Source organism: Dasypus novemcinctus, chromosome 8 (assembly GCF_030445035.2).
Source record: "Dasypus novemcinctus isolate mDasNov1 chromosome 8, mDasNov1.1.hap2, whole genome shotgun sequence".
Taxonomy (NCBI): Eukaryota; Metazoa; Chordata; class Mammalia; order Cingulata; family Dasypodidae; genus Dasypus; species Dasypus novemcinctus.
The window spans coordinates 78,314,359-78,338,139 of record NC_080680.1 but is presented as its reverse complement, the minus strand read 5'-3'; the positions used below and the strand labels follow the sequence as shown (position 1 = coordinate 78,338,139).

Sequence of the window (23,781 nt, the reverse complement as noted above, 5' to 3'; positions counted from 1 at the left end):
GACATAGAGCAGGGCTGTTCTCCTCTTGAGCTGTTCCATGGGCCAGCCTCTTGGGGGCTTCATGCTTAAGCAATTGTCTGTCTCACATTGTAGAATCAAATATACCAGCTTCCTTTTTACCTCTGTCTGTCCCTGTGAGTCCATTTATATCAGACCTAGCAAGAGGGGAGGGATTCAACCTAAGTCATACCTTACTGACTTAGTCCAATCAAAAGCCCTAAATCAGTCTTATAAAGTAATCTAATCAAACAACCCTCACCTGAATTTAATGCAATCACACCCAGAGGAATAGATTAGTTTACAAACATGATCTTCATCTTTTGGGGAGTCATAAAATAACCTCTTAACTGCCACAGCATTTTTGATTGACTTGCTGTTATGGAAAAGCACTGCCAACCTTATCTCATTTCTGTTTTCTGAAAGAGCTTTTGTAGGATTGTTCCTTTTCCTGCCTTAAGTGTTTGGTAGATTTTGCCATTGAGGCTGTCTAGGCCAGAAGTTTTCTTTGTCAAAGATTTGTAACTAATTTTATTTCTTTAATTAATAAAGGGCTAGTCACACCTTGTTTCTTTTATCTATATAATCTATGTATATCAAGGAATTTGTCGATTTCATCTTAGTTAAATTTACTCCTATAAAGTTCTTATGATATCTTATCATTTTAATGGCTATAGGATCTGTATTGGTATTGTCTCCTCTTTTATTCCTGATATTGGCAAATCAGCTTAAGATGGCATAGGGCATAGCTGAGAATTGGAAGAGGAGCTAGATATTTAGGTTGGGGCATACACTCAGGCAACAATGTCAGAATTGTCCTCTGATTTCTTAATGGTTTTGATCACTTTCCAGTGCCTTTAGCCAATTTTTAAATTATTGTTGAGATGTTACAGTTGCTAACTGCTGGAGGGTTCCCCTGTCCTCTTCACTATCCCTGGAAGTCAGACTGGTACCATCTATTTGGAAATCCAAGTTTTTAGTTTTGAGAAATATTCTTAAATTACTTTGTTAATATATTTGCCTGGCCATTTTTTTCTTTGTGAAACTTCTATTATTCATGTGTTTGTCCTCATAGGCTTACCCCTTTTCTGTTCTTTTCTTTACTCTTCTGATCTCATATTTTTGAGAATATTCTTGAGTGCCCCCCCCCAATAGATGGTTTCTTCTAAGTTGTTTTTTCCACCTTCCTTTTTTGTTCCTTTCTGTTAAGATATTTACCTCAAACTTCTGGCGATCCTTGGCTGCCTACTTAAGCTAGAGATGGGCTTTGAAATGTTACCTAAGAACTCTGGCTTGCGGGGGAGAGGGGCAGATTGTTCACCATGGACTTCAGTATGGCGTAGTTGTGGAGTTAGACCCTTTTGGCCATTTCCATTGGTCTTGTTTAGATTTCCCAGGGGATGTCCTTCTGATCTCTTTCCTGAAGGACATATGCTTATCTGTCAGGGTTCTGGGAGCCTAATGGGAAAAGATGGCTGGGGGTCAAAACATCGATTTTGTCAACAAACACCCATTTTTCCCCCCCTCAGTCCCTTCTGCCCCTTTGTTACCCTATGATGAACCTTTGGAAAGAGCTAAGGGCGGGACAGTCACCCTGTGCAAAGGGAGGAGGGGATCTGGTTCTGTGCAGCTTTAAGCAGATCTTCCTACCTTTAGCCCCACTTCCACTCCCACTGCCAAAGTTACCTGGTGTAGATAGCTACTGAGTTGCTTGGTATTGTTCTTTGATATGAATTGGGTTGTTTTCTGGTTTTCCCTGCTATCAAGTTAGGATTTGTCTTTTCCAGGACAGTGGTTATCACCCTCTGTATGCTTTTTAATCTACAAAATAATTGTTGCTATCATTTTTCGCTTGTTAGTCTTTCTGGGTTTACACATTTCAAAAAGCCATATATTCCTTTTTTTTTTTTTAAGATTTATTTTTTATTTATTTCTCTCCCTCCCTGCCCCCCCCACATCTGCTCTCTGTGTCCATTCACTGTGTGTTCTTCAGTGTCCACTTGCATTCTTATCAGCGGCACCAGAAATCCCTGCCTCTTTTTGTTGTGTCATCTTGTATCAGCTCTCCGTGTGTGCGGCACCATCTCTGGGCAGGCTGCACTTTCTTTCGCGCTGGGCGGCTCTCCTTACGGGGCGCACTCCCTGTGCGTGGGGCTCCCCTACATGGGGGACACCCCTGCGTGGCAGGGCACTCCCTGTGCGCATCAGCACTGCGCATGGGCCAGCTCCACACGGGTCAAGGAGGCCGGAGGTTTGAACCGCGGACCTCCCATGTGGTTGGCGGACGCCTAGCCACTGGGCCAAATCCGCCGCCCAGGCCACATTTTAGATGCTTATTAGTTATATATATAGTTAGTGACTATAATATGGAACCATGCAGATGCAGATATACAATTATGTCCATTATTGCAGAAAGTTCTGTTGGCCAGTATTGTTTCTAAAACATAAATTGAACCATGCGCCATCCGAGTTTAAATCCCTGTCATTTCCAGGACATCTCAATTCTTGCATGTTTCTGATCTCTCCTGACACTTTGATATTTCTTTGCTTTGGCTCCCACCGTTCTTCTCCCTAGAATATATTCCCCACCCCAAATAAAGTGACCCCTCTGTTATGTCCGTGTGTTCATTGTGTTTTAACAGTGATTTTCAAGGTAGAACGAGATATTCCTAAGGTACGAAGCTTACTGTTTCTTGGCCGCTTTTCTATTTTGTTTTGTGCAGTTTTGAGGAGATTACTTTTTATGGCATGGTTTGTGGTATTTCGGATGCTTGATGTGGCATATTCTTATTTAGTGGGTAGTGAACCCTGCCTTACTTAGGGGGGAAGCACGAGAGCAAAACTTTACTCTCTGCCTGTGTATCTTCCTTTTCCTGACCTTAATCTTTTATTTTAACTTTCTTTTTCCTCCTAGTGGTTCTCTTTTATTGTCTACATTTCTTGTAAAAAGTTTAGATTGTTTTTAGAACAAGATATATTATAAATAAGTAGAACATTTCATGAACTGGAAATTGAACTGGATTTGGATTTATGCAAAGGCAACAGCTGTAATGTCTGTCATTTTCCTTAGTAATTTTGAAACTTTGAAAAGAGATTTCCTTCTGTGGCATGCTTCCCTTCCCATCGGGAGTGTCTGAGCCTTGCAGGCCCAACCATTGATCACTGTATGCCGTGTCTCCCCTGCCCAGGCCTTGGAGGCAAAGTCATATGTGTGACTTCTGCCTTCCTGTGTGTCAGTTGCAGGAAATGCCTTTTTGTTAACTCTTCTACAGGATAGCCACACTGTCCTAACCATCTCTTTTTTTCTGAGAATCATTTTGCTAGTGATATAAATGTAATAATTCCTGGTATGGAAGTTGTCTTTGTTATAATCTTGGAGACATTTTCTTTCTTGCCTAAGTGGTATTCAGGAGATAGAGTTTGCATGAGATAGGAAACTGGTGATTCAAATATAATGGAACTTCCCTGTTGGAATAGTTTGACCTTTTAAAAGTTGTTTTAGGACTGTTTCGTTGCTTCCTGTGATTGAGGGTCTTAATATTTGTGTCTCTGCTACTTCCCTAAGTAACTGGTCTGGTTTTCAAAAATGTCAGCTCCATGGAATTTATTAAGACTTTGTTGTATTGCCCCTACGTCTATTAAATAAAATAAAACAGGACATTGTTCCTTTTTGACTCATCTGTACTTTGAATGTTTGTTGTTAAATCCCAATAGAAAGTCATCTAGATTATCATTTGATTTTGTGGTTTACTTACTTTCTTTTTTGTTCATTATAGAATGGACATGGTGGTGGTCGAAGTCAGCAGCCTCTAGACAGTAAGTATATAAGTAAACTGTTTTTGTCATGGCTGGTGGAAGCCAAATGGTCCAAGCATAGCTAACAGGAGGGGATAAAACACCAATTGGCCAGTGCCTTATCCTGCAAAAATAGCCCATTATACTTTTCTGAGAGCTGCTTCCAATCCATCATTAGAATACAGAAAAGCCAGGGTCACTAAGAGAAACCTACTCTTGATTTTCTTGCAGGATTAAGAAGGTCAGCTAGAGATTCCCGTGTGCCTGGTGTTGGTGGGTGGGTAATTTTAGAAATTCTGAGGCACAGCCAGAGGGAGGTGTGATGGACTTACGCCCTAGTCATACTGTAGTGTAGTAGTGTGTACTAAGGTTTTAAGAGGCTTTACTCAGAGACACAGGTTCCAAGATGGTGAAACTGCTCGGGGTACAATAATATGAGAATGGGGGAATTCCTTTTAAAGGAAAAAACTAGTGTGCTGCTTTAAGAAAGAGTTGCTTACTGCCTTTAGTATCTGAAGACCTATTGCTAGGAAGAGAGAGGAAAACGTTAACTGCGGGTCCTTGGGAGAAAGTGAGAGGAAACCCTCCCCCGTCCACCTCCCCCTTCTAGAGCAGCTCTGCTAGGTGGTCCCTGCTGATAATGCTGTGAATTCCTGTTATTTGTTTCTTTCCTTTGTGCTTGCCTAGCTTGTCTGTGATTATTTATGTTGATTTTCTTCCATCATTCAAGATAAATGGATGTCTTCACTGTTGGGCATGAAAGCCAAAATGACTCTTCTTAAAATTCGATTGGGGGAGGGGCATGCAAATTCAGCAGAGCAGGATGGGCCTCGTTTGGAATCGAAATCGCAGATTTTAATTTGCCAGGATTGGGTTTTGTGTTGAAGGTATTGCTGAGCTGTCAAAGCTGTTGGAAGTACTTTGGCAGCTCTGAGCTCGTTGGATGACACAAGGGCTTCTCACACCAGCATCAGTAGTGGCAAGTTTCTTTTGCCCAGGCATAGAATTGGGTCAAGAGCACATACAGACATCCTAGATTGTTTGGAGATGTTAAATGAAGTGTGAAATATCTGGAAAATATAGTTTGCATTTAAGATAGGTTTTATTTTCCCAGACTCTCTTCACCCAATTTCCCCCATTTCTTCTTCTCTGAAAGGCTTCCTGTAAACTGTTTCTGGTGTGATCCAAGACTAGAGTGCTTCCGCCTGAGCTCCTGGGAGTCCTGTTAGGAGGAGGGAAAGGGCAGTCCTCCTTCCTAACTGGGAAAGACAGTGATGTTTTATTTCCAAGCACATATCTGAGTTGTATGTGTGGACAGCTCTAAAACTGAGTCTTTCCCAAAGTAAGGACTGATTGTATCTATCATGTCTTCTCTGAACACCTAACTGCTTATTTATGTGCTCTGAGGTTATTCTCTTCAAGCACATACCCAGGCAGTTCTCACTCTGTGCATTTGAAAGTCAGAGCTGGCCAGGAGGTGTGTGTTCTTTCTGCAGATGTGTATCTGCATGTGTATCTTTCCACAACCGAGGTGTGGGCTCTCAACTTCCTCCTGCCTTAAATTGACTGTGAGCTTAGGCAACGTTAACCTGATCTGATAATGATTTGATAGAAGCAAAGACATAATAATAACCATTGGGTGGTCTTGTCCACAAGGTTTTCACTGTCCCTTGCTGTGGCTTTTTTCTTCCATTGGAATCTATATTTTTTTTATACCCTTGAGACAGACTGAGACATTTTTATCAGCAAGATCCTAAGCAATCCTGAAATATATATAGTTAGATCTATAAGGGTACAGGCATTTTATTTGAGCTTATCTTTTTGTTTGCTTTTTGTTGTTGTTACTTTGCTGTGACTTTTTTTAAAAAGCAATTTTATTGTGATATTTTCACATACCATACATTGTACATTCATTGGCCTTTGATATAATCACAGAGTTGTGCATTCATCACTGCCATCAATATTAGAGCATTTTCATCACTCCAGAAAGAAAAAGTCTCTATCCTCCAGCAGTCACCTCTCAACCCCTCCCCTGCCCCGATACACATATCTGCCAATCCAATTCCATCTCTACAAATCTATCCAAATTTTCGGTTTGTATAAATGGAATCAAATAATATGCAATACTTTGGTTTCTGTCACTTAGCATAATTCTCTCTCTTATTTTTTACAGTTGATGAAAAATGTTAATATATTACTATTCATCATAGTTCATAGTCTGCATTAGATGTACCTTTGCACAAATACCACCCTCACACTGACATCCTACAGTATCAATACACATTTGTTCCGACTCATGAAAGAACATTCTTATATTTGTGCTGTTAATCACACTCATCATCCACAATAGGGTTCACTATGCTACACAGTCGCGAGTTTCAGCCTTTAGCTTTCCTTCTAGTGATATAAACTTTCCCTTTAACCACAATTGAGGAAACTTGGCCTCCCCTTGTATGTCAGTCTCAGCCGCTTGTCCACTGTGGATGCTGCTAAGGGGTGGTGTCCTTTAGGTGGGAGAAGGATGTCCAATCATGGGGCAGCACCAGCTCATGATTATGAAGGTATCATTTCCCTCCTTCTCCCCAAGGCCTGTACGCTTGACCATTTGGGTCCTTTTGGTTGTCCTAAGAAGGGACTACTTGGTGACATGCTTGGCAGGATCCCTGGGAAGTATAATTTTCTGTATATCTCAGCAGAGCCTGGCATGTGATGGGATGCTGAGCTTACTTCAGATATTCAGGATTGGTTCTGGAGCTAAACAGATCTGTTTCTTGCAGCTACTTCATCTGTTCCAGCTCCAAAGACAACAGACCCTCCCTCCGTCCTCCCATCTGTGGGCTCCCTGCCCAGCACCACCTCCTGCACTACGCTTCTACCCTCCGCATCCCAGCACACTGCCACTTTGCCCACCTTGTCTCAGCCTGGTGACCTATCCAGCAGCCCCCTCTCTCAGCTTAGCAGGTATGGGGAAAATGTGGGTGCAGAGTGAAGGCATGCTGGGGCAAAGTCCTGGAGCCCTGATAGAATGTCATTCCCATGAACTAAACACACTCATTGCCACGTACTGGCCTTTTGCCTCAATCCTTTAGCTTAGGTTTTAGCTGGGTAGTGTCTCAAAACCTCTAGGCATGAAAACCTTTTCTCCTTCGAATGCCTTTGCTGGCACAGAGCACTGGGTCCCCTTGCAAGGGGTCCCTCTGCTCCTCTTGGACTGTCAGGAGGGTACCCCGAGCTCTCCTCCAGCTCTGGACCATGTGGAGTGAAAGTGATGTTGGATTTCTGAATAGGTGTCTGACTTGTACTTGTCATGGCTTTGGAGTTTCTAGAATAGTGTGTAGAAAACGGGTCTGCTCTCTACAAATGGGTTTGTTCTAAGTAGAGTTTCCTCTGCTTCAGCCAGGATCAAAGTATCAATTTGAATTCTGGGTTTGATGGGAATTCAGGCTCTGACTCTGGCATTTGGAGTTGAACATAGGAGCTTGCTTCCTTCACGCTCCAAGGCTGGCATTGTTGTTAGTACCATCTTTTTTTTCCACATTAAAAAGCAAACGGTTCTAGTTGTGGTAGACTGAACTAGCTCTGGAGGTTTCCCAGGTTGAGATATACCAGATCCCCATGACAAGTGACTCTTAAGGTTATTGGAGCCACCAGGAAGGGTTCCTCCCATCACCAGGGTCTACAGGGATGTGGAATGATGGCTCTGAATCTGGGGCTTCCCTAGGGATGGGGCCAAGCTTGAATCAAGCCCCTTAGCCCAGTGGGCACTTTTGTGGTGTTGCTTGTTCAGGTAGACACGTGGTGCTCTGTCTTGTCTTCCAGCTCCCTCTCCAGCCACCAGAGCAGCCTCTCCTCTGCGCACACAGCACTCTCCTCGAGCACGCCGCACACAGTAAGTGTCTTCTGGGCCCTGAACTACCACCCTGCTTTGACGAGCTTGAAGCTTAGTCGTGTGCAGGTGGGGCTTTAGTTGGTTGACTTTATCCGAGATGCTCTAGAGTTGCTGGGCTTAAATGCTTTGATCTAGCTATGTGGCTTGAGCTGTTGGTCTCCTCAGTAGCATGGAAGACATCTTGGTTCCTGAGTAGGGAGAGCTTTTCTGGAGGAATGGCTTCTCCAGATCTGTTTTTCCATTGGCAGGATTGGTAGGTGGTGAGATTCTTGTTCCCAAGAATTTCCTGAGCTCCCAGGTCATTACATAAGACTTTTTTATCTAGCAGGGAAGTTATTTGAGGTTTTATTTTCTGGGCCTTGGTATGTTGAGGCATGTGAAAGCTTTTTAGAGAAAAGTAGGCTCATTGCTAATTCTAAGAACCAAGCTAAATCAAGAGCAGGGTTTCTGGATAAAATCCTGAGAGGGTTTTCAGTTACTTTGTGAAGATCATTGTAGAGAAAATGCTTGAAAGGAAAGGGAGAACTTATGTGAGAATTAGCCTTCTTTTACTGTGTGCACATGCCCATAGAGCTCTCGGAGGCTGAGAGCCCTGGCTCAGTTACTGTAATTTCTCTCCACTCTGTTAGCAGTCATAGGAACTTTACTGATTGTGGCCATTAAGAGTCATGTTTGATCTTTCCTTGTGCAGTCTCAGGTCCTCTTTGCCAGCTCAGAGACAGACAGACTTTAGGAGAGTCAACACTGAAGAAGGAAGTTTGAAGGGTGGACAGAACCTGAAAATACTCTGTCAAGGAAGCCAAACAGGGAAAGATTCAAAGTGGGGGTGCCGCTGGGAAGTGTCCTGATGTGCCATAGTATAACCCTAGTTTGTGGCTTATAGAGTTGTGAGATTGGAAACATGGATTTAAGTGGTAATGGTCAGGCCAGATTGTGGTAGGATGAGGGAAAAAAGTAGTGAAGTGGAGATGCGGCAGGGTAGGGGGTGGGCATGCCTAACTGAAAGCTCAGAGAGTCTTGACTATCAGGTAGGTGGAAAGGAAGATGCTGGGGGAGAGCAAAATGTCCATGTTCCTGTGAGAGGGCTGGAGGCTTCAGGCAAGGTTGGAGTGGGTGGTTCCCAGGCAGAGAAGAAAGATCTGTGTAGAATGAGGAGGCAAGAAATTGGGGAAGTTTGTGTTCTCTGTAAAAAGGATCAGGTGATCTGCAGAGCAAGGCAGTGGCAAGGGGGGACAGTGCTATCCTTCCATCAGGATCTAGCAGTATGACTTTCCACCTCTAATTTTGCAAGTGAGATCCTGCACTACACATAATCCTTTGTCATAAAGCACACAGACTAACCTCTTCAAAGTTGAAAGGCACAGTGTGGATACCTGTGCCCTTGTGGAGAGGGCCTGCCTGACTGCCTGGGCCCTCTGGACGGTGGGTTCATGAGCTGTCCCTGTCACGAGCACGGTAGAGCTGGCCTCCTCCTGTCCCTGGGGAACTGGCACGTAGGAGCTCAGTGCTTGCACACACCTGGTTGGCTGCCCTCTTCTCTTTCTTGTTAGGAAACTCCAAATCATACAGCTCAAACTGCCACAGCCAGATAATGCTTGGTCAGGTGAGCCCCGCACAGAAGTGTCACATTGCTAACATATTCACAAGACTTACTAATAAAAGGTATAATAAAAGATACAATACTGAAAAGTTTTTCTGTCTTTCTTCTGTTTGTTTCTACACCTCTCACCTCCCACTTTCTTGAGTTCGTTTTAAACCCATATAAAAGAAAAAGCATAGACGTATTCAATTTCCTTCTGCCAGTTTTTTTTTTCCTTTTAACTTGAGAGCATTCCATACAGACTCATTCAACTCCCCCCCCCCCCCCCCGCTGGAGATGTTTCCATGTTGAAACATAAGGTTCTTGATTCTTTTTCACAGTTTTCTACCATATTACATTATTTATCCCCATTGCTGGACCTTTGAGGCCATATTTAGTCTTGATACTACAGTGTTGCCTTGGATAACCTTAAACACGTAGTTTCTTGTATATGGATGTCTAGAGGGCAAATCCTAGATGTGGAATTGCTTGGCATTTGGCATTTTTATAGAAATTGCCCTGCATAGTGATTTTACCTATTTAACCTCCCATTGGCAATGAATGAAATGTCCTTTTTCTCCACAGCCTCCTCGAAATGGTTTTATTAAATATTTGGGGTTTTTCCCCAAAATTGCCCCTCAGTGTAGTTTTTATTTGAATGAGGTTGAACATATTTTTAACATACTTAATAGCCAATAAATTTCCTTCTCTATAAACCATTCATATTCTTGCTCATTTTTCAGTCAGGTCTTTGGTCTTTATTTCTAGGTATCCTGTTAGGGATGCCAGTAGCCCTTTGTTATAGGAGATATAGATATTTTTCCTAGGCGCACTGGTCAGATCTATTACCTGTGGCAGGGTTTCTTCCTATAACAGAGGACTGTGGATCAGGTGCTGGGGCAGAGTGTGCTTCCCTGGCGCTCGTTCCACCCTGGTTCTGTCCCTCTATGCTGAAGGAGAAAGAGCCCCTGGCAGCCCCAGGAGACAGAGCTTTCAGCTCTCATCACCTTTGCGAGTGTCTGCTTCTGGATCCTAGAGCCCTAAAGCCAATGTCAGATGGGCAGGGAAGGCTGTGGGATGGGATCTCCACAGGACCTTTTGAGCCCATGGAGGCAGACCCAGGGGTGGTCCTCTTTCACCCGGGGCCTTCATGCTCTTTGGCTTCTCCTGAAGAAGTTGTTGTGTTCTATACACAGCCTTGTTTGGAGGCTGGTCTCAGTCTTATGGAGCCTTTTTCTTACCTCTTTAGGACTTGCTTTGCCCAACCACAGTACATTTCTTCACCCACCCTCTTGGTCCTTGAGACCCTTCCTGGTGCCTTGTTTCTAGCAGGAGTCAAGCTGCTGGGCAGGATTCCTGGAGCTTAGGCTCATGTGGGGCTTTCTGCTGGGTTTTGCCATGCTTACACAGGTGCAGCGTGTCAGGCAGTCAGAGTGGCAGGCCATGCCGCTTCACATTGGCCTTGGTGAGGTAACGAAGGCCTAGAAGTTAGCACCGAATTTCTGAGGCAAAGGCCTCTCTCAAAGACCTTAGTCCAGAATAGCTGAGAAGTCCAACAGAAGGACATTCCCAGAGGCCTCTGACTTGGGCCAGGCTGCCTGTGGCCTGGTGGTCAGCTCTCCTGAGACTATTTGCTTTTCTGGGAGGGGCATTCTCATCTCATGTACAAATGGCACGTGTTTAGTTAGGACCTACGGCTTACTTGGGGCTTCTGTGCCTTGATTCAGATATCAAAGCATGGAGATTTGAAGGTTTTTAGGGGGGTTTTAGTCATGGAACTCAATTTTAATAGTCTTGATACTCACCTGAAGAGTTTTGTCCTGAAAGCTACGGTATAAAGGGGCCAAAGTGAACCCTGGGCACAGAACCCCTCACCTCAGAGTCAGGTGCATTGTTTGCTTGCCAGTCCAATCTCGAGACTTAAGCCCAAGTGTTAGGCCAGGCTCACCCAGTAGCCTCCTCGACTGCCCTCTGATCCATTCCGTGTGTCCTGGCTTTTGTTTTGCCAGCATGCCAGTGTGGAGAGCACCCCTTCCCTCCAGTCCTCGGCTACCTTCTCTACGGCAGCAACCCCTGCCTCGAGTGCCATGTCCTCGGGAGCCAGCCTGCCCAGCAGTATGAACACAGCTAACAGCCTCTGCCTGGGTGGGACCACCGCAAGTGTTCCCAGCAGCAGTACCAGGGCCGCACCCTTGGTGACCTCAGGTATATGCTCCAGAGGCCTTTCTTGTTCACCCCCCTCAAATGTGAACACTTGGCTTCCCAGGAAAGATACCCAGAGGTGGCTGCCAGGGCAGGGTCACAGTCTCCCTCTCACCCTGCCCTCACAGTGTCATGCTGTTGCGTTCCACTGACCTCTTGAAGCCTGTTCCTCCCAGGCCTGATGGGGGAATGGGTGGAGTCTAAATCTTCTGGGTGGGCTCCCTTGGGTAGGATTCTTGGCAGCCTTTCTGCCTGTAGCTTCCCAGTCTTTTCTGCCCTGGTGTGTCCCTGGAGGTGAGATAATGAGGTGACTTGGAGGGTTCAGAGAACAGCTGGACATGGGCAGTCTGAGGGGGCAGAGCAGACTGCAGTTTATTGGAAATTGGTAAAAGCCACCTTTGCCGCACCTTCTCCCTCTCCTGTTTTGAGGAGGCAGTTTGTTCCTTGTTTCCGGTTCGCTCAGTGTAGTATGACCTTTGGGATGGGGATTGAGTACTTCTGTCTGGCTGCAGAACAAGTAGTGAAACAGCCTGAAAGTGGTGGCACATGCTTCCTGTCTCTCCTAACTCCCATCATAGCATGACCACCTGTGTCTCTCTGCTCCTGCCCTCAACTGGAGTAGCAGTAGGGCAAATAGGGAGCTCAAGGATTCTCCACCCCCCACCAGCAGACACCTCAGTCTCTGGGAGGTCACTTCATTCCATTTGATTTTTGCCTTTGCAGGCAAAGCACCTCCCAACCTACCCCAGGGGGTGCCTCCACTGCTGCATAACCAGTACCTCGTGGGCCCGGGAGGACTGCTTCCTGCGTACCCGGTGAGCGCATGGTGGAACTCCTGGCCGGCCCCAGCCCCCCTGGCCTTGGGCTGGCACTGGCAGGACCCGGTGAGGGGAGGCCTTGGGTTGAGCCGGGGTGCCCACCTCAAGCTGCTGTTAACTTCCTCGAGCCTCGTTGTCTCTCTCCCTCTCTGACCCCTGGTCTTCCTCAGCAGAATAGATACTGTTCTCCCAGCAGCTCCAGGCCCCGTTCCTGGGTGTCTTTCCATCCCCTCTCCCTCAACCTTGTGATGGACCCCATATGGCCCTGGGCTTCCAGGGGGTGGACCATCGTCCCCAATGTACCCTTTTTGGTTCTTATGCAGATCTATGGCTATGATGAGCTCCAGATGCTGCAGTCACGGCTACCAATGGTAAGTGGGGTGTGAAATGGTGGGGACAGCAGGGAGCCAGGCTCCCTCACATGTCTCTGCTCTCTCGGCCTTGATTGTTTGGCCCTCAAGATACATGGCCCAAGGCCTCCTCAGCACCACCACCTGAAAGCTGCTTCCTTTGGTGATTGTGTCTGGTGAGACCATAGCTTGTGCTTCTGAGTGTCCTGTGTTTTCCCCTGGGGAACTTGAAGGCCACTGGGACCTGGGGCCAAAGTTAGCAGCTTTCTTCCTACTAAATGTGGGCCATTTTCCCCCTCCCCTCCTGTTTGTTTTTTAGAAAAACAATAAGACTCCAGACATGGGGGTTCCTTCCCAGGCCCTGGGTTTTATAAAGCTTTCTCTTCTTCAAAGTCCCCTTCAGTGTCTTTTGAGTTACAGGGTGGCCATTGGTTGCACTTGTGATGACAGCATTACCTCTCTGCTCCGTGAGTGGCTAGAGCAGACAAGCTTCAAGGGCTCTTTGGTCCAGCCTCCCATTGCTGTTTGCAGGAAAGCTGGCCTCTCCCTCCCTCAGGCGCTCTCTGCTGGATGTGGTCTTCCCTGTTGCCGGCTAAAGAGGCTGTCTTCCCATAAGTGTTGCCTGTCCTACCTCAGGTTCCCAGTTAGTGCTTCCCTTTTCTGTGCCTGGCTACAAAGAGCTCTAGGTCGGCCTGGACCACCTCTTAGGCACAGTGGCCGAATCTCTCCAGATCTTTTCCACCTTCTGGAAGTATCTCCAGAGGCTGGTTGCTGGGTGGCTCATCTCCCATGTGCACACCAGCAGCTGAGGATTGAGTGTCTGCTGGAACCTCCAGCTGCTGCCCACATCCCAGGAGGGCCCAGAAAGGTTTTTGTTGAAGATGTTGAAGACATGGTGGCAGATCTCCAGGGTGGTCAAAAGAACTTAGGGTCTCTGGGAATGCCTTGAACCTTAGGGCTTTGTGGGGGAACTGGAAATGGCCCTTGTCCCCCCAGATACTCATGAGCAAACCAACCAGCCATCTGGCCCAGGAGTCCCAGAGCATCAGAGGTTGGAGTGTGAGAGGTGGTCCTGAGTGAGTCTGCACGTGGGGTCAGGCAGCCCCAGAGGAGCAGACAGAGGCACAGTGGGATCCCAGCCCTGAGAGTCATCCTGCCTCATAGGCTCTGCATTTATTCATAGGACTCGCTTTCCTTACAGCATTTGTAACTTAGAAGAAGTCCCCTCTGAGCACCCCCCCCCTTTTGAGTTACATTGCTTTTTGTTTTCCCTTTGGTCTTTTATTAGCCTCTGGGACCTTTGGATCTTCTTATCCTCTGTCAGAGACCTCCCTTTTCTGGGCTTTTCCTTTGCCTGCCCCAGTTGTGTTCCTGCTAGCTCAGTTCTTTCCCAGTCTGACCTCCTCCTAGGGCTCTGGGCTGAGAAGATGCAATGGCTTTCCTGGAGGTTACCTGGAGACAGAGGCGAAAAGAGTGTGGGTGTTACTCTGCCCAGGATGGGTCCCATCTGACTGTGACCGGATGCTGCTGGTCATGGATCCAGGGCATCAGGAGGACTCAGGCAGGTGCAGTATGGCCAGGGCTGCTAAAGCCCTGGGCGGTGAGTCAGGGTCAGGACAGACCTCCCTTTCTCCACCTTTTTTACTTTACTGCATTTTCCTTCTTTGTCTCCATACTATGTTGTATCTGTCATATTTCCCACTGGGTCCTATGCAGAGCCCCCATTGGCGGGGCAGAATGGGTGGTGAGAGGTCTCAGCCAGTTCAGGGTGTTCCCTGGGGTCCTGCCTGCACCTGTGCATACCAGGCATTGGGCTACCCACCCTCCCCCTGCCCTGAATTAACCTTGTCCCATTTTAAACATTGAGGCACTTCCTTTCCTGCTGACTCCTTTTCAGGTTTGTCCTGTTCAGTACCTTTCTTGGCTGCTCTTCAGCATCTTTCCCATGGGCAAGCCAGTGAAGTCTGTTAAGCCTGAGACATTCACAACCATCTCTCTGTGGTGTCAAATGGATGTGAGATTGGGCCTCCACTGGCTCTGCCTAGCAGATGCTGCAGGCTCGGTCAGTTTATCTATATTCTAGCCAGTCAAACCGGGTGGCCATGTGGCACAACTCCAGTGGACACTCTTCATTGGAGTTCTCTGGGAGTGCTGCCCTCTGGAGGTGTGCATATGACATCCACACAGTCTAGCCTGCCCCAGGAGCATGGCATTGCCTGTACTGCCTGCTGGGTCTGCTTTCCTGTGGGTGTGGCGAGGCCCTTCTGCTGATTTGTGTCACCCTGGTCTCTCCTAGGATTACTACGGAATTCCCTTTGCTACGCCCACCGCCCTTGCCAGCAGAGATGGGAGCCTAGCTAATAATCCGTATTCAGGTTTGTCTGCTCAGTGGGTGAGGCGTGGGTGGGCCTCGAACTGGCCTGTAGTCAACCCCAGGAGCCTGGAAGCAGCAGAGAGGCTGAGAAGCCGTTTAGCTTCCCCGTTGAGCTGACAGCCAGCCATGTTCCAGGAGCCCGTCTGGCCTTTTCCCTGATTGGATCAATGAACATTGACTGAGTCAGTGCTGCTCTTCTCCTAGGTGATGTCGCCAAGTTTGGCCGAGGTGACTCTGCATCCCCTGCGCCCCCCACCACACTGGCTCAGCCACAGCAGACCCAATCTCAGGCCCATCACACGGCCCAGCAGCCCTTCCTGAATCCTGCGCTGCCACCTGGCTACAGCTACGCTGGCCTCCCCTACTACACAGGCGTGCCCAGTGCCTTCCAGTATGGGCCCACCATGTTTGTGAGTAATTGTGGACAGTGCCTTTTCCCCTGTCCTTGGGGCACTAGAAGGTTGAAACCTGGAGCCTGTGTTCCAGCTCCTCAGAGCAAAGCAGGGAGCGTCCTGACCCCACTCAGAGTTTTACCCTGGTCTTCAGGATTTGTGTGGGCTGGGGGCCAGGTTACGTTCCCCAGCTGCCTTTCCATCCAGAATATATTGCACATGTGAACCCGTGAGTCCCCTGTGGCTGTGGGTTTACCTGCCACTTTCTGAGGCTGTGCCACCCTGCCTCGTTCCTCCATTAATGCCTTGCCTGCTGGTCCCACCAGGTCCCTCCAGCCTCAGCCAAGCAGCATGGTGTGAACCTCAGCACCCCGACCACCCCTTTCCAGCAGGCAGGTGGTTATGGCCAGCACAGCTACAGCACAGGTGAGGGCTGCTCCCGCAGCGAGAGACCTGGGATAGGGCAGGCTTGCCTGGCTCACGTGTGCCTCTCATACCCGGCCCTGCTAGGTTACGACGACCTGACCCAAGGGACAGCGGCTGGAGACTACACCAAGGGTGGCTATAGTGGATCATCACAGGCACAAAACAAGCCTGCAGGTTCTGGGCCTGGCAAAGGTAGCGTCCATCCCTCCTTTCCAGGATTGAGGCCCTGAGTGATTGTCTCCTACCCTGACTTCCTCTTGGATAAGGCTATCCCAGTGTGCCCCTGGAGGGGGGAGGCTGGAGCTGGGATCAACTTTTGTGGGGAACAACTGCTTTTCCTCTTAGGAGTATCAGTGTCTTCAGGCACTCCTGGCCTACCCGATATGACTGCATCTGTCTACAAGACTCAGGTGAGGGGGTCAAAGGTGGATGGGTAGATTGGTGGGAAGTGTAGTCCAGTGCCCTCACCGTTGTCCTTTGTCCTGCAGACTTTTGACAAGCAGGGATTTCATGCAGGGACCCCTCCGCCATTCAGCCTGCCCTCTGCCTTGGCCTCCACGGGGCCCCTGGCCCCTGGAGCGGCCCCTGGCTATGCGCCCCCACCCTTTTTGCACATCCTGCCCGCTCACCAGCAGCCCCACTCACAGTTGCTGCACCACCACCTTCCCCAGGATGCCCAGGTGAGCCCAGTGCTGGAGGGGCCCACGCTGCTATGGGCCACGGGCACTGCTCCAGCCTTGACAGCCTTTTCTCCTCCTCAGAGTGGTTCGGGCCAGCGCAGCCAGCCCAGCTCCTTGCAGCCCAAGACTCAAGCCTCCAAACCCACCTATGGCAACGCTCCATACTGGACAAACTGAACCCCAAAGAGAGGGGTGGGCTGGGGCAGGGCATCCTCTGGGCAGGAGAAAACATACAGAGCCCATTTCTGGAAGTCCAAGGCCCTTTCTTAGAATCCCTGAGACGTTTAACTGTGTCACCTGAGCCTTTGTGGGGAGTCTGTTTCCCAGACAAGCCTTTGTATGTAATGTATTTATGTATGTAATTGTAAATGTGACGGACACCTTGGGGGTATGGGGGTGGGGCTGCCAGGCCTGCTTTCCACCCAAGCCCCTTCTCATTGTAGCAAAATGAGCCCACCTCCCCCTGCTCTCAGGCCTTCCACCTAGCCTATAGCCCCCTTGCCCTGGCTGCCTGGATCAAGGTAGTTCGGGTGTTGGGGTCAGGTACCAATGAAGAATCAGGACTTATCTCACTCCCTTGTAAACCATTATTTGAGTTTTTTCACCCCTGTGTAATTACTTTTTTTTTTAGAAACTGGTCCTTTTGTCATTTGTCATGTTCTTCCTCCTGCCAAATAACAGCAGAGATGTCCCCTAGCCCCATGTAATCCTGGGCACCTGTTTGTCTTGAGCCACAGGGGCTTCTCCTTCTAGTTCCCAGTCTTGTCCCCTTTTGAAGGGGAGCTGACCATTTTAAAAATAATCTGAACTTGGGCTCAGATGCTCAGCCAGTCAACTCTGCTTCAAAAATAATGAACATGTCTTCAAGCAAAGGTTCCTCTATGCCAGTTGTCCTGAACCAGGTGGGCTCCTGTTTCAGGGGTTTTCTCTTTTGCCCGAGGTCCACCTAATAAAGTTCCGAGAGCATGCACGGTCTCTGCGTTGTGACTGAGATAGCTCAGGGCAGGGACATCTTCACTGCCTGCAGGCACTAGGTCCTGAAGTTGAGATCCTGCCAGACAAAGAGCTCAAGGGCTCCACTGTTCCCTTCTTTGCTGGGCCTGGCCTTATAGCCCTACCCAGGCAGTGTCCAGGGAGTGAAAAGACAAGGGCTGGGGCTGAGAAGACAGCTCAGCCTCCAAACAGAGCCCAGGCAGCTTTATCACCAAAGTTTACTTTGCTGTTTTTCCATCTCCTTCACAGACATAGAAATAGGATAATCACACAACAGAAACACCAGGGCAGTGTAGTTTCTTTCCACACCTAACTGGCTTTAAAATCTGGAGCAAGGTCAAGAATTGAGAGCAGGGTTCTAGGCCTAAGGGAGAATAAGCATTAACAGGCTCAGGGCTTACCTGGTAAACTGGTCTTATTCTTTGCTTCCCATCAACCACACAGTCTTGATTGGCAGTGAAGGGCTGCGGAACAGTGAGTTTCGAGGTATAGGTTGGTAAGCGAATTCTGTTCCAGAAAGTCCCAACTGCTATTTACCCAGAGGCCAGGATTCTAACCACCCCTGGGGTAGGTGAGCTGCTCCTTCATGCTTCCAGGCCACTAATCAGGAGCCAGGGACTTGAACTCCCTACTTAGCTACAGCCTGGCAGGCAGCTCAGGGCATTGCCCAAGGTGTTAACAGCTTCTCATTTCAGTCCTAAATAACTATCAGACCAGGATAATTAAGTGAACAAAATGAGTGCTGCTTCCAGTTCAGTATTGGTCCAGCTGGCATGCCAGAACCAGTCTGGGGTTTACCTTTTCTCTTGGCCTCTGAGCAGTGGTCATTTTCATCAATTGGGGCACCTACTGCTTTTAACCCACAGCTCGAGATCCTGGCTAGGAAAGTGTCCATAACTGAAACTAAAAAGGTACTTTAATTAAACAGTGTGATGTCTTGATCCATGCTGTTAGCAGCAGGAAGATAAATGACAGTGAAACAAAAAGTTCGCCTAAGGATTGCCAACTCTTCACCAACCTACTGGTATTGGCAGATGGGTCCTACTTCAGAATTAAGTATTTAAAATGACTGTGTCTTTAAGAACCTTCTTTGAAAGCCAGTGGGGATTGGGGGTGGTTATTTTCCAAGGAGATGATGAGCTGGGTAAGATATTATAAAAAGCAGGCCCGAGAGATTTCCTTTTTTTTTTTTTTTTTTAATTCTTCAGCTGAGTCCTAGGTATAACCCACAAGGTAACGCAAAAATATTCAGAGACCACCTTTAGTTTTCTCTTTAACACAAGGGAAAAAAAAAAGAGTGTCATCCCATGGGGAAAGAGCAATACAGGTATATTTTTATTTCACATTTCATTAGTAGACAGATGGGCAGAAAAAGACAAAATAAACCACTAAAGGGGAAGTCAACACAAAATGCATCAGATAATCCTTTCTCATAAGTTAAACTGAAGAAAATCTACATTTTCAGCTAAGAAAACTATTAAAGTCAGGTGTGTCCGGCTGGTTTCAGAATAGTTGAAAAATTGCATCTGAATCTTTTAGTTGTAAATGTAAACCTTGTTGATCAAGATGGGAGGAGAGTTCATTTTCAGTGGAGAAGTACACATTTCCCCCTTCAATCTCTTGTGTATATGCCCCAAACAAAAGGAAACCAGCAAGTAAAGAAGCAAACAGTTACCAAGGAAGGGGAAAGAAGGGACTACAAAAAACTTTGGCTAACAGAAAAGAACTCTGGAATGATGATAAAGAATAGGAAGGGGGAAGACTTTGAGGGAAGCAACAATGGAATCATGATATTGTCTCCACCCAGCCTCAAAATACACAGAACTGACAAGCATCCAGTGAGGCCTCAATTAGAATCAAAGGAAGTCTAAATTTTTTTTTTTAGTTCATGTCAACACCAAGTTATTAGCACAATTGTTCACTCAAGGTTCTGGCCTGAGCCTGAGACCTCCACTCCCAAAAAGAAAAGGAAAACAAATCTTGTTTTTCTCCCCACAGAATGTGTTCTCAGGAGCACTCTGAAACCAACAATTGGGGTAAGTCAGGCTGGGCCGGCAGAATGTTTACCTGCTAGCAAATCAACATAACCCAATCTTTTCTGGAACTGGTTGTGCTCTAAGTATGAGGCAAACCCAACCCTCAACAATAACACCCACAGGGCTGAGAGGTATGAACTCCACCTGGCTCTCTGGCTCCCTGAGTCAACACACAACAGAGGCCAATGGCATAGTGGGATAGGGCAGAGCAGCAAAGCACTTCCCACAAGGCATAGGTACCCAGCAAGAAGGGAGAAGAAAGGCTTAATATTAGGGCTCTGAGATAGTTAAGACCAAGCTAAATCTGGGGGTGGGGGGAAAGTAAGTCAGGATATTGCAAAAGGTTTGGCTCCAGAAGATTTGCAGGTTATCTGGAAGCATCACTTAAGTGTGAGGAGTAAAAAGCTAATTCCAAATTCCTCCTGAGAGTTTGCAGTCAGGCAACTTTGAGCATTTTGTCACAAACAGCTCCTCTGTTCCCTAAATCTGGTAAGTAATTGCTAGATTCAGGGTGCAAGTAGCAGCCCTGGCCCCATGGGGATTGGTCTTTAGAGCTTCTGGGACCAGACCCAGAAATGCCTTATATGAATCATCACACTTTAAACATTCCCACGTAATACCAGACCAAGCTTTACAAGCCAGATGGGGCTGCTGGGGATTAGTGAGCAAACGTTTGGAAAGTCTGAAGAGCCAATGAAAACCCTGAGATCAGAAAGGAAGGAGGAGCAGCTAGGAAGTAAGCATCGCCTACCCTGACCTTCTAGGCCCCTCCTACTTGTATCCATCAGCCCTTTCTGAGCTACAATTAGAAACAAAAGGAGTTGATACTAGTTCCCAGGGACCTGGGGGAGAACTGTAGTCAGTCCTTGCAGTACTTTCCCTCAAATTTGATTTTACATTATAGGGCTTTCCCCACTACAAGAACCTTGCCCTCCTATGACTATGACCTTCACTATCACAAAAACAAAAATCACCCACAAGTTCTGAAGTCGTCCCTAGTTGGCGAAGGCTGCTGAATCTCAGTATTGACTGAAGCAACACATGATTGAGATTTGGGAAATCAAAGCTGCAACAATTGTACAGCAGAAAGATGTAGCTTTGTCTCAGACACTGCTTGCAGCCAACTCCCTTGACTCATGAAACAAAGGAGTCCAGGGTAAGCTCCATGCACAACTTCTGCTTGCATCCCACAGCCAAAGCACATTGAAAGGAGAGAAAAATCTGGGTCATAACCAATAAGAAAAGCGAGAACAAGTCACTTGAGTCTCACATCCACATATGTATCACTATTGGTAAAAGTAGCTCAATGAAAACCAAAATCTTAACACATGCACCTAGGATTAATACTGAGTAAAAATGGCTACTTAAAAAAAAAAAATCCTCATCATGAGAGCGTGTCTTTGAGAAGGTCAAGTTAAGTATTTAAAACAGGTGTTTCCTTTCCCAACAGTGTCACCAGTAGTTTAAACTTCTTTTTCCCCAGCAGCATCAACCACAAATGACATAGTGATTTTTAATTCTTTGTTCCATCACTAAAATTCCCCACACACTATTCCCACTTCTTTCCCACCCTCCCACTCCCTGGGGAAAAAAATAACCCTGCCTTTAAAATAAGTAGCAACCCAAGTGCTCAGTTCTATGTAAAGTATGGATATTTATTTCAGGCTTTAGATTCCAATTGATTTCAATAAACAAAATCTGACTTCTCAGAGTAGCTGAAGCCTCCACGTTAGGATGATTTCAGGAAGGCTGAAGGAGCACTGGGCCCTCAGGAACACACTTCATCCAGCTTAGCAAAGTCCCTGACACCCGCTATACCAGCCTTAGGAAGAAAAAAACAAAATTCACCACCAAAGGGCTGAGCCAACCAATGTGCACACACTAATGTTGAAAATGAGCAGCTAAACCTTGGGGATTTTTTTTTTAAAGTTTGTTTTGTGGGATTTTATATTTTTTGTTGTTGGGGTTTTTTTTTCCTTGTTTTCTTTTGCTACTCAATATATGCAGCACTTGTGAACTCCCAGTGGGTTCCCAGCTTTAAATACAAGAAACTTCTTGATGAAAGACTATTTAATTCTTCAAGAATCTAAAAACAGACCAAACGTGTTTTGCTGTGAACACTCTGTAGAGACGAAGTGAGGCAGGAGTTTTGGGTGGTTGTTTTTTTTTTGTTGTTTAAAAAAAAAAAAAAGTCAATGCAGTGATGGAAGGGTAAAGAATGCAAGAATTCAGACATTCTGTGGAGGGTTACTTTCTCTCCATTAAGAGGTCCATAAAAAGGAGCAAACTGAGATCCATAAGGGGAGTCAGCAGGAGCCGTGTTTGTTTTCCCACCCCCTGTAAATAGGTTTTTGTTGAGGGGCCACTGCTAGGTCCCCACTTGCTCCCCTCCCTTTGGCCTGAGACGGCAGGGCAGTACAGGGGCATCGAAGGAACATGTCACGACTCTTCATTCCCAGAATCATCATCATCATAACAGTCGGCATCTTCCTCTTCCTCATCTTCATCATCAATGTCGTCGTCATACAAGTCGTCATAAAGCAAATCTGAGCTGTTGTCATTGGAAGGCACTTTAGTTTTGATGCAGTATTCCGCCAGGGTTGTGGGGACCTTTACTCCATCCTTTTCTGCTTCGGCCTTAGTGGCTGAAACCTGTTTCCTAAAGAGAGGATGATACAAAAATAGGTTATGGTAAGTCTCTGCCTTGAAGGTGGATTTATAATTGGCTTCTTAATAATGAAGATTCCTTATGGGGAACGGATGTAGTTCAAATGGTTGAGCACCTGCTTCCCATGTACAAAGTTATATTTACCCCGATGCCTCCTAAAAACAGGACAAATGAAAAAAACAATTTTCATTGGGGAGTGGATGTTGCTCAGTAGTTGAGTGCCTGCTTCCCATGTACAAGGTCCTCGGTTCAATCCCTGGAACCTCCTTTAAAAAAAAAAAGATTCCTATGACTGCTTTCTGAGCTTCATTATCTGCCTAAAAGCATTTAGTAGACACCCTGTACTATATACGAAAGGTTTCTAACCCATCGGAGACCATTTTGAAGGAAATGTGATTTTGTAATATGACCTTTTAGGGGGAAATTATTAGTAAAGGGAGTTTAGTTGTCTCCTTACTAACAAACTTCCATCTCCAATACAGCCCCAACAACTCTTAATTCACCAATCCTAATTTGTATTTACAGTAAAAGCCAAATCATTTATCCTGGATTCCAAAGGCTGGCATGATCTATCTGCTTACTCCACTCTCACAGCCCATTACTTTCTCCCACTCCAAAACATTCAGGCCACCCTGGTCTTTTGGTACCTTGACCACAGCTGGCTGGATCAGCTGTTCTTCCCCAGACCCACACCTGGCTGTCTCCCTGTCATTAAGATCTCAGCTTAAATATCACCTCGAGGAGGCCTTCCTTGAATACCCAGTTCAAAATAGCCAGTTAGTCACTTGCATAATTCTGCTCACACTAGAATGTGAGCTTCATTAGAGTAGAGACCTTGTCTATCTTAGTCACTCCTATTTACCCAGCCCCTAGAATACAGCTTGGCCCACAGTAGGTTTGCAATAAATAATGAATGAATGGAAGAGGAGTTTCCTTCAACAAATAGGAAAATTTGAACCCTCAAGGAATTGGAGAAACTAAACTTAAAATGCCAAAACACTACTCTTTTTAATCTTCCTTCTACTTAATCTCTGCAATTAGACTTTTTCAGTCACTGTAGCTGCTTTACCTATTTTGCCACACCATACATATTCATGTTCCTGAGAGTCCTAGGCCTGAACCTTTTCTCACTCTCTGCATTCTCACTGGGCTATCTTAGCTATTTCCATGGTTTTAACCCACTCCCTTTATGTTGACAGCTCTCATATCATTAGGCTCCAGTCCATACTTTCTTGCTGAACTCTAGACTCATATAACAGACTGCCTTTTGGATGTCCACATCCTGATATGTCTTAGGTACCCCAATTTGGCAAGTCTAACACTGTTTTTGTTTTCCACCCCTATGGCAAGTTTTTATTTTCTCAATAAAAGTATGTCAGCTCTTAAAATCATAGACTTCATTCCACATACCCCAAATTACTGAAGTCCTATTGCTTTACAGCCTAAATATTTTCAAGTCTGTCTTCTCATTCCCATTGCCACTGTCTTAGTTTAGTCCTTATTTCAACCTCCCTGGTCAATTGTGTTCTTCCAGAACTCATGTGATCACCCCTTCATGAGTTCAATGTCTTTTAAGACATGG

At 46.5% G+C, this 23,781-nt stretch overlaps 2 protein-coding genes and 1 non-coding gene across 8 annotated transcripts in view; 2 read left to right on the top strand and 1 right to left on the bottom strand.

Annotated features, from left to right (window-relative positions):
• UBAP2 (ubiquitin associated protein 2) overlaps positions 1 to 17,470 on the top strand; it is a 151,862-nt gene extending 134,392 nt beyond the window's left edge. For all 6 annotated transcript variants that reach the window (XM_071216820.1, XM_058301993.1, XM_058301990.1 and 3 more), the window contains 13 exons: positions 3,774 to 3,813; positions 6,570 to 6,753; positions 7,612 to 7,681; positions 11,270 to 11,465; positions 12,186 to 12,277; positions 12,604 to 12,651; positions 14,927 to 15,005; positions 15,209 to 15,414; positions 15,723 to 15,822; positions 15,907 to 16,014; positions 16,168 to 16,232; positions 16,311 to 16,502; positions 16,584 to 17,470. In XM_071216820.1, the coding sequence (XP_071072921.1) occupies positions 3,774 to 3,813; positions 6,570 to 6,753; positions 7,612 to 7,681; positions 11,270 to 11,465; positions 12,186 to 12,277; positions 12,604 to 12,651; positions 14,927 to 15,005; positions 15,209 to 15,414; positions 15,723 to 15,822; positions 15,907 to 16,014; positions 16,168 to 16,232; positions 16,311 to 16,502; positions 16,584 to 16,679 (1,476 nt within the window). In that variant the 3' untranslated portion in view covers positions 16,680 to 17,470. The remainder of the gene's footprint in view (positions 1 to 3,773; positions 3,814 to 6,569; positions 6,754 to 7,611; positions 7,682 to 11,269; positions 11,466 to 12,185; positions 12,278 to 12,603; positions 12,652 to 14,926; positions 15,006 to 15,208; positions 15,415 to 15,722; positions 15,823 to 15,906; positions 16,015 to 16,167; positions 16,233 to 16,310; positions 16,503 to 16,583) is intronic.
• On the top strand, positions 5,052 to 5,133 carry LOC111758744 (small nucleolar RNA SNORD121A). Its single transcript, XR_002792913.1, has one exon. It is a non-coding gene; the product is annotated as a small nucleolar RNA SNORD121A (small nucleolar RNA).
• Positions 17,471 to 18,807: 1,337 nt separating the features above from the next.
• UBE2R2 (ubiquitin conjugating enzyme E2 R2) overlaps positions 18,808 to 23,781 on the bottom strand; it is a 135,569-nt gene continuing 130,595 nt past the window's right edge. The window contains exon 5 of the mRNA XM_004478197.4: positions 18,808 to 22,190. Within this exon, the coding sequence (XP_004478254.1) occupies positions 21,971 to 22,190 (220 nt within the window). The 3' untranslated portion in view covers positions 18,808 to 21,970. The remainder of the gene's footprint in view (positions 22,191 to 23,781) is intronic.